The sequence below is a fragment of the Podarcis vaucheri genome (genome assembly GCF_965113315.1).
Source record: "Podarcis vaucheri genome assembly, chromosome: 13".
Taxonomy (NCBI): domain Eukaryota; kingdom Metazoa; phylum Chordata; class Lepidosauria; order Squamata; family Lacertidae; genus Podarcis; species Podarcis vaucheri.
This window is the reverse complement of record NC_138751.1, coordinates 46,278,886-46,287,322: the sequence shown is the minus strand read 5'-3', so window position 1 is coordinate 46,287,322 and position 8,437 is coordinate 46,278,886. Positions and strand designations below refer to the sequence as shown.

The 8,437-nt window shown below is 44.2% G+C and overlaps 1 protein-coding gene across 1 annotated transcript; it reads left to right on the top strand.

Moving 5' to 3' along the window:
• Window positions 1–1,655: 1,655 nt before the first annotated feature.
• Window positions 1,656–7,117, top strand: MRPL35 (mitochondrial ribosomal protein L35). The gene is made up of 4 exons (XM_082195163.1): window positions 1,656–1,761; window positions 4,621–4,804; window positions 6,411–6,555; window positions 6,777–7,117. Exons 1-4 carry the CDS (start codon window positions 1,728–1,730, stop codon window positions 6,963–6,965), a joined length of 552 nt encoding a protein of 183 aa, XP_082051289.1. The 5' UTR covers window positions 1,656–1,727; the 3' UTR covers window positions 6,966–7,117.
• Window positions 7,118–8,437: the final 1,320 nt, after the last annotated feature.

Below are 8,437 nucleotides of genomic sequence, written 5' to 3'. Positions count from 1 at the left end.
CCCTGACTGTTAGATCCAGTTGCGGATGACTCTGAGGTTGCGGCACTCATCTCGCTCTATAGGCCGGGGGAAGCCGGTGTTTGTCTGCAGACAGCTTCTGGGTCATGTGGCCAGCATGACTAAGCCGCTTCTGGCGAACCAGAGCAGTGCACGGAAACGCCGTTTACCTTCCTGCCAGAGCGGTACCTATTTATCTACTTGCACTTGACATGCTTTTGAACTGGTAGGTGGGCAGGAGCGGGGACCAAACAACGGGAGATCACCCCGTTCCGATCAGCAACCCCTAGGCTCTGTGGTTTAGACCACAGCGCCACCCATGTCTCTGCGACAAAATATATCTCTCCCCTATCGGCTGTTACGGATGTGGGTGACGCTGTGGGTTAAACCACAGAGCCTAGGACTTGCCAATCAGAAGGTTGGCAGTTCGAATCCCCTCGACGGGGTGAGCTCCCGTTGCTTGTGGCTCCCTCTGCCAACAAAGCGAGATGAGCGCCGCAACCCCAGAGTCGGCCACAACTGGACCTAATGGTCAGGGGTCCCTTTACCTTTATCTTTTATCAGCTGCTACAGCCACAGCAGGCACTGTAACTCTCCAATGGATTGCTTTCCCCTTCCCACAACCAGGTGCACTCTTCCTTGACTCCTAAAACAGATGCCAACCTTTAGCAGTGCAGATATTTGTCGCTTTTGAGTCGGTAGCAGTTATTGGAAATATTGATGGACACAACACATCATGTAACAATAGAGCAAATAACTATTTATCACCACCACCCCAACCCCAAATTATTATTATTATTTTGTTAGCAATCCACACACATTGCATATTCCAGAATAAAAAGTAAGAAAAACTCTATTACAAGCTGGAGATAAAGAAGGTAAACAAGGCCAGGAAAACTGTTCACGTGACAAGCTATAAAAGGATGAGGTCCTTCCCATAAATGCAATGAAGAACGTGGGAAGAACGCAGTGCTGAAACATCAGTACAGATTTAGTTAAGCGTGCCAGATTCAGGAAGGGAGGGTGCTGTAAGAATGGTCTATTTGTTAATTATTATTATTATTATTGCATTTTCAAAAACAGTAACAGAGAGCATATTTAGGGAAGGGGGGTGGTTAAATAATTTCCTAATTCTTAACGAAAAATAGCTCGGAGCTGAAGCAAATTTGCCATGTTAAGTTAAATTAATTGACAACAGCTTGCAAATACTTAATTGGCTTAGGATTTTATTTATGTTAAGGGGTGCATTAATATGTTTAATTTCGTAATGTGAAGATCTAAGGATGTTAAATTTTATAAGAACTGTGATTTGGAAAACCGTTAAAAGGATACGCAGAAATTCAACCAAGGGGAAGCGAGGAAGTCACCTAACAATGTTAATAAGTGTAATTTTCAACAAGGCTATGATTTATGTTTGTTTGTCTTATGTGTTTGTTTACAATGTTGTGAAAAACAATTTTAAAAAATTGAAAAAGAAGAAGAAGAAGCAGCAAATTTGCCACGCGCAAAAATCGATTTCGGGGTCTATCGTTTCCCAAACTAAAACCGCAAAAAGCCAGCATTTCTAAGCTGAGCCGGGAACGCTTTCCTTTGGCGGGCGACGACCAGCCGATCCTCCCTTGATAATGCAGCGAAGGGGGCGGGGCCAGGAGCGAGGGCGCGCGCGCCTTTGCGTTCTGCTTTGCGTTGACCCTCCGTGGATGCCGTAGCGGGCGGGCGGAGGAGCCAACATGGCGGCGCTCGCTGCGGCGCGGAGGCTCCCAGGTCAGTAATGGGGGTCGGGGGAAGCAACGTTGACTGAGGGTCGCACGGGGTGGGGCGGGTGTCGTCGTGTGAGTGACAGGCGGGGAGAGAGTCAACGCTCCTGCATCCCCCCCCTTGGGCTGCACTGCAGGCACCGCTTTAGCGGTTGCCTCGCTTTAGCACCGAGCCAGGAACACGCAGGAAGAGAGAGAGCGCCTATAATAAATCGTTGGCCCTATTTGATTATTCGGATTATTTTGTTGCAGGTGATGCTTGCCAGTGGGACTTGGAGCTCCTGGTTAGGAAATAATAATAATAATAATAATAATAATAATAATAATAATAATAATAATAAAAAATTATACCCCGCCCATCTGGCTGGGTTTCCCCAGCCACTCCGGGCGGCTTCCAACAGAATATTAAAGTACAATAACCTATTAAACATTAAAAGCTTCCCTAAACAGGGCTGCCATCACATGTCTTCTAAAAGTCAGATACAGTGGTACCTCGGGTTACATACGCTTAAGGTTACAGACTCCGCTAACCGAGAAATAGTACCTCAGGTTAAGTGCTTTGCTTCAGGATGAGGACAGAAATTGTGCTCCAGCAGCACGGCAGCAGCAGGAGGCCCCATTACCTAAAGTGGGGCTTCAGGTTAAGAACAGTTTCAGGTTAAGAACGGACCTCCGGAATGAATTAAGTACTTAACCCGAGGTACCACTGTACATTGGTGCCCCGCAAGACGAACGCCTCGCAAGACGGAAAACCCGCTAGATGAAAGGGTTTTCCGTTTTGGAGGCGCTTCGCAAAACGAATTTCCCTATGGGCTTCCTTCGCAAGACGAAAACCCATAGGGAAATCTCCGGGGCAGCGGGGAAGCGCAGCGCGTCTTCCCCACTGTCCTCGGACCTCCTCCGGAGGCTGGTGGTGGGAGGAGGGCTCTCCTCCCGCCACCAGCCTTCAGGGCAGCCTTCCGAAGGCTGGCGGTGGGGCGGGGAGCCCTCCTCCCGCCGCCAGCCTTCGGAGCAGCCTTCCGAAGGCTGGCAGTGGGGCAGAAAGCTCTCTGCCCCACCGCCAGCCTTCAGAAGGCTGCTCCGAAGGCTGGCGGTGGGGCGGAGAGAGCTTCTCCCCGTGCCAGCCTTCGGATGGCTGTCCTGAAGACTTGCGGTGGGAGGAGGGTTTTCCTTCCCACCGCCAACATTCAGAATGCTGTTCTGAATGTTGGCGGTGGGGAGGAAAAACCCTCCTCCCACCGCAAGCCCCGGGAACAGAGGAGAAGCGCTGCGCCCCTTCCCCTCTGTTCCCGTACCTGTCCTGAAGGCTTGCGGTGGGGAGAAAAGCCCTTCTCCGCACCGCCAGCCTGGCAAGCGGTTTCCATAGGAACGCATTAAATGATTTTCAATGCATTCCTATGGGAAACCGTGCTTCGCAAGACGAAAAACTCGCAAGAAGAAAAAACTTGCGGAACGAATTAATTTCGTCTTGCGAGGCACCACTGTAGTTGTTTTTCTCTTTGACATCTGGTGGGAGGGCGTTCCACAGGGCAGGTGCCACTACCGAGAAGGCCCTCTGCCTGGTTCCCTGTAACTTGGCTTCTCGCAGTGAGGGAACCGCCAGAAGGCTCTTGGAGCTGGACCTCAGTGTCTGGGCTGAACGATGGGGGTGGAGAAGCTCCCTCGGGTATACTGGACTGAGGCCGATCAGGGCTTTAAAGGGTGGTATGGGGGACTTGCTGGTTTGACCCCGCTCGGACCACACAGTTGCCAAACGATTTTGGAGCTACCTCCACAGGTCCAAATTTGGAAGAAAGACTGGCCGTCACTAGGTCACCCTAAACTAGCTATTGCAAAAAGAAAGAAAGAAAAAGAAACGGAGGCCATAGGTATAATAGCATTGGCTCCCAGCAGATGCTGAAGCAGGTTAAAATGATGAGCAGCAATAAAAGTAGGACCTGAAGACTTTCATCTTAAGGTTGCTGCTTTTTCAAGCAGGAATGGGGGTTGTGATGAAATCTTGCAGGATAACTGCGACGCAATGCTGCTTTTGGAAATTGACCATCACTTTCCTTGCGTCTGAGTGTTAGTGCTTTGACTAATCATAGCAGTTCGCTTAATGTGAAATGCTGTAAGCAAGAAATCTCACCAACTTTGAGTCATATTATTAACGATTACAAAAGAAAACTGGCATTGATCTGATGAAGTCTTGTAGTGGGTTTATTATTATTTAAATAATAAAGTCCTATTAGCACACACTCATTTGGTTGATTGCCCTTCCACATTGACTCTTCACCCCCAATATATATTTATTATTATTATTTTCATCAATTTATTTATAGTTTGCCTTCCATGATACTAATCCTTCCAAGGCAATTTACAAGAAACATTAAACTACATTAAAGAAAAACCCCACAATGAGCCATTAAAAGCCATTGGGATCCTTTCCACAGGACAGTTGACAGCCCCAAACCATCCTTTCTCAACCTTGGGTCCCCAGATGTTATTGAACTCCCCAGATGTTATTGAACTGCCACTTCCATCATCCCTGACCATGCTGTCTAGGAATGATGGGAGTTGTAGCCCAAATCTGGGGACCCAAGATTGCCTTAGACAATCTTCTAGGGCAGCAGGGTAGGAGAAGCAGGCTGTGAGGTCTGACTTCTGAGGTAATCTTTGCCTGCCTCCTGCTCTCTCTCTTGGTGAGAGGAAAATTAAGCTGGTAAGCTCTGAGATAGGTCTTCACCTGGCTCCATCAGTCTCATAATAATCAACACTCACTTAGAGAAGTCCAGAACAGGGAGAAGCCAGATGAAGGCAGTTCCTGGTTGCATTTCTTGATACATGGTCTGCTTGCTTTTCATAATGTTTTCTCTTATTTCTCTAGGGGTTTTAAGATCGTTCTGCCCTTTGGTCCCTTTGGCCAGTAATAGTTCTTACAGCATCCGCCCGATTTCTTGGTTGTCTTCAATTCACATCAGCCACAGGAAGATATCAACAATCTCCACCAGAAAACCTCTTCTCTCCATTGGAAGTGGGTCTTATGGGCATTCAGTCTCAATTTTGAACAGGTAGACACAATTTAACAAAATTTAATCCTGCATACAGATTTTGTTTTAAACCTTTCTACCTGGTCTCCAACCATAAAAAAGTCAAAGTATGTGTAACTGTATCCTGCATGTTCTCCCCTCTTCACTGCTGAAATTTAGATTTTTACAGATTATGAGCTGGAGCTAATATTTGCTTGATTGTCCGTAAAAGCACCATGTGTTCCATTATATAGGCATAATAATAGTGTAAAATGTTGGGATAGGTCCCTGTTGCCTCAGTTTCCTTACTAATACAGTGGTACCTTGGGTTACATACGCTTCAGGTTACAGACTCCGCTAACCCAGAAAAAGTACCTCGGGTTAAGAACTTTGCTTCAGGATGAGAACAGAAATCGTGCAGCAGCGGGAGGCCCCATTAGCTAAAGTGGTGCTTCAGCTTAAGAACAGTTTCAGGTTAAGAATGGACCTCCGGAACAAATTAAGTATGTAACCAGAGGTACCACTGTAGTAGTAACAGGATTCCTAGTGTATTGCTGGTGTGTTTAAGAACGTATTAGGTTATATGCGTACTTTGGCTAAGATGTCAAAATATCAACAGTAGTTAGAGGTGATTCCTCTGAGCTTGATTCAGTTTGGGACTAGTACCGGTAATTTGCGTGAAACTACAGCACACTGAAGAAAAAATATTTTTCCCTTACGAGTTCTAAGTGTACTGGCAAGTCTTCAAACCTCCTACCTAAGAGTTGCTAAGGTGGTGGTTGCTAAGCTTGTGACTGCAGTTCCTCAGTCGTATGGGGTAGGGCTAATGCTGTTTCCCCAGGATGCCTCTCCCCCCCCCCCTTCCATCCCTGCTTTCTGGAGCTTGGGAAAAGTACTTTTTCCAATATTATTCATACTGCAGCTGTCAAAGCCACATAAACAAGGAAGGACGCATTAGTCCATTTTCTTTCTTCTTTTCCCTCCCATTTGCCCATTGGGTTGTTATTTGTGCCAGAAGCCAATTATGGGGGTAGGACTGGCCCGTTGGTAGGCATGTATTAGTGCACCAAATTTGCATTCTGAAGCAGGTATTGATGAGGCTTAGTGTGAGTATTAACAAAGTAATATCCCAGTTCCTTCTCCCCTATGTGCATGCTAGAGCCGTTATGGGGATGCATGCTCCCACCTCCCATATCTCAGGCAGTTTCCCCCATTTCTACTGTTCAAGGAACATGAGAGTAACAACATGGGACAGAATTGTGTTTGGTCACAGAGAAGCGGGCAAATTTTGGCTTTGCACGGGGTACCAAAGTCTGCCGCTTTGGTAAGGTAAGGGTGGGAATTAATGGAAGCAACAACAATATTGTGGTGTGATCATACAAACATACTTTGGAGGTGAGTATGTGTTACATCCTCTTCATCCACGGTGCACTAGTTTGAATTCTTATATAACAGAAATAATTTTAAGGAGATATTTGAACATTTTTGTGACTTCTGCTATTCATGGAACATTGCTGAGATGTTTTTAGTTTTTGTCTTTTCAAGGATCTTGGGATAAGGTTTCTGTGCTATTGAGACACTGCTAAATTAAACAGGTCACAGCTATTAGATCTAACTTCATATTTTCTTGATTTTCTACAAAATTCAGTGTAACACCACTGCTCCCAAGTATCCTTCATCAGCAAGTAAGGACCCTCATCAAATTCGGCTTTCGAAAAGGAAAAAGGAAAACTGTAAAACCTGTGATTCACAGATTTCTCAGACTGCACTGTGGCCTTTGGCTAAGGAGAAGGGTAATATTTTCTTCATTGAATGTTATTGTCTTGACAGCATGATATGCCAGTGTGTGGGAGAGATGCTGCTTTTGTAATTGTAGCTTAGAAAAGTGCAAGAATTAAAAAATGAAGGACAGAACAGGCTATATGAAAATCTACTTGCGTGATGATTATGTATTTATTTTGTGGATAGCCATTCATACGTTTGAAGAATTAAATCTTTTACTCTTTGATGACAGGCTGGTTACAAGAAACGGCTGTGGAAAAAAAATTATAGGCGGAGGAGGCGCTTGAGGGAACATGTGTTCTGCAATAAAACACAGTCTAAGCTCCTTGATAAAATGACATCTTCCTTCTGGAAAAGAAGAAACTGGTACATTGATGACCCCTACCAAAAATACCATGATCGTACAAACTTGAAGTTATAAATTGTCAAATGCACACCTGCAGATCTTTGTATGCCAGTCCAAATATTAATGGTTCAGGTTGATTGCTTTTCCATACATCTGTCTAACAAGCAAATGAACAGTTTATGTTAAATTACTGGTGCAAAATAAACCATTGATCTGATTACTCTAAAGACTGATTGCATAATTCTTTTGTTTTATTAGCAAAGGGTGATAGCTGCAGAATGTATAAATATACTTTCCTTGATTGTGGAATATAAGTTATATGCCTCAAAACTGTTTTAAATAGTTATATCTACGGTTTTAAATCTTGGGACTGTATAAAATAAGCATTTAGCCTTGCTCAGCCATGGTAAATTTATTCTTTCTGCTGAATAGAAGTGCAAAATTTAAGCACATGGATTGTCTTAAAGAAGGCAAGCTGATAAAGTCTTTGATGAGTAATTAATGGCTGGCTTATAAAAAATTTCAGCTTTGCAGTAATTACTACTTTTAAATGACAAGAGAGATGCTGTAAGTCCTTGGGCAGTCGTGGAAATGATGAAACTTCCACTACTGATGGTTGTCTCGTATTATAATTTTCTGTTTAATAGTTAATTTATTTATATGTGAGAACACAAATAGACACACACACACAAAAATGTGGGAATGTATGTACTTGATACCTGTTTCAAATGATGTATCAGAACCATTCAAGATACTAGGTTTATCTACCACAGTAGAACTCTTCAGTCATCTTACCAACTCGAGGCTTTTACTGATTAATGAAGTCTTCCTTCTTTCCATCAAGACAAACAAATCCCAGCCATTTCCTCAAGTATCCTTGCAATTATTCACAAGGAGTTCCATTTAACATACATGATTTTCCTTTCCCCACAACAAATGGAATAGGCTAGGTTGAGAGAGAATGACTGGTGCAAAATCACTCAGTGAACCTTGTTGGCTTGCGGTGAGGGTTATCGGAACCAAAATCTCACTACTGTAGAACACTGTCGTAGTAGCAGACCATCAGTTTGCTAATCTGTTAAGATTCCCCTTACAACAAGGGTCAGCAAACTTTTTCAGCAGGGGGCCATTCCACTGTCCCTCAGACCTTGGGGGTGGCGGACTATATTGGGGGGGGGGGGCGGACGAATTCCTATGCTCCACAAATAACCCAGAGATGCATTTTAAATAAAAGGACACATTCTACTCATGTAAAAACACGCTGATTCCCAGACCGTCCACAGGCCGGATTTAGAAGGCGATTGGGCCAGATCCGGCCCCTGGGCCTTAGTTTCCCTACCCATGCATTACAACGATAGCATATAGTGGAGATAAACAACTACAAGAATTGGGACACTACAAACAACTACAGAAATTAGAACACTACAGTATTATAATACTACAATATTAGAAGTGTGATTATAACAGTTTCGCCTACTTTGAACAGAAGACCCATTCCTTTTTTTAAAAGAAAAATTTAAGACTTTATTTTCAAGATGTATATCAAG

Excerpts from the sequence above, each read along its gene's own strand:
- MRPL35 (XM_082195163.1), top strand. The coding sequence starts at position 1,728 with ATGGCGGCGCTCGCTGCGGCGCGGAGGCTCCCAG. Across the intron at positions 1,762-4,620 it reads TGCGGCGCGGAGGCTCCCAG|GGGTTTTAAGATCGTTCTGC; the intron begins GTCAGTAATGGG and ends TTATTTCTCTAG. Across the intron at positions 4,805-6,410 it reads TCAGTCTCAATTTTGAACAG|TGTAACACCACTGCTCCCAA; the intron begins GTAGACACAATT and ends TACAAAATTCAG.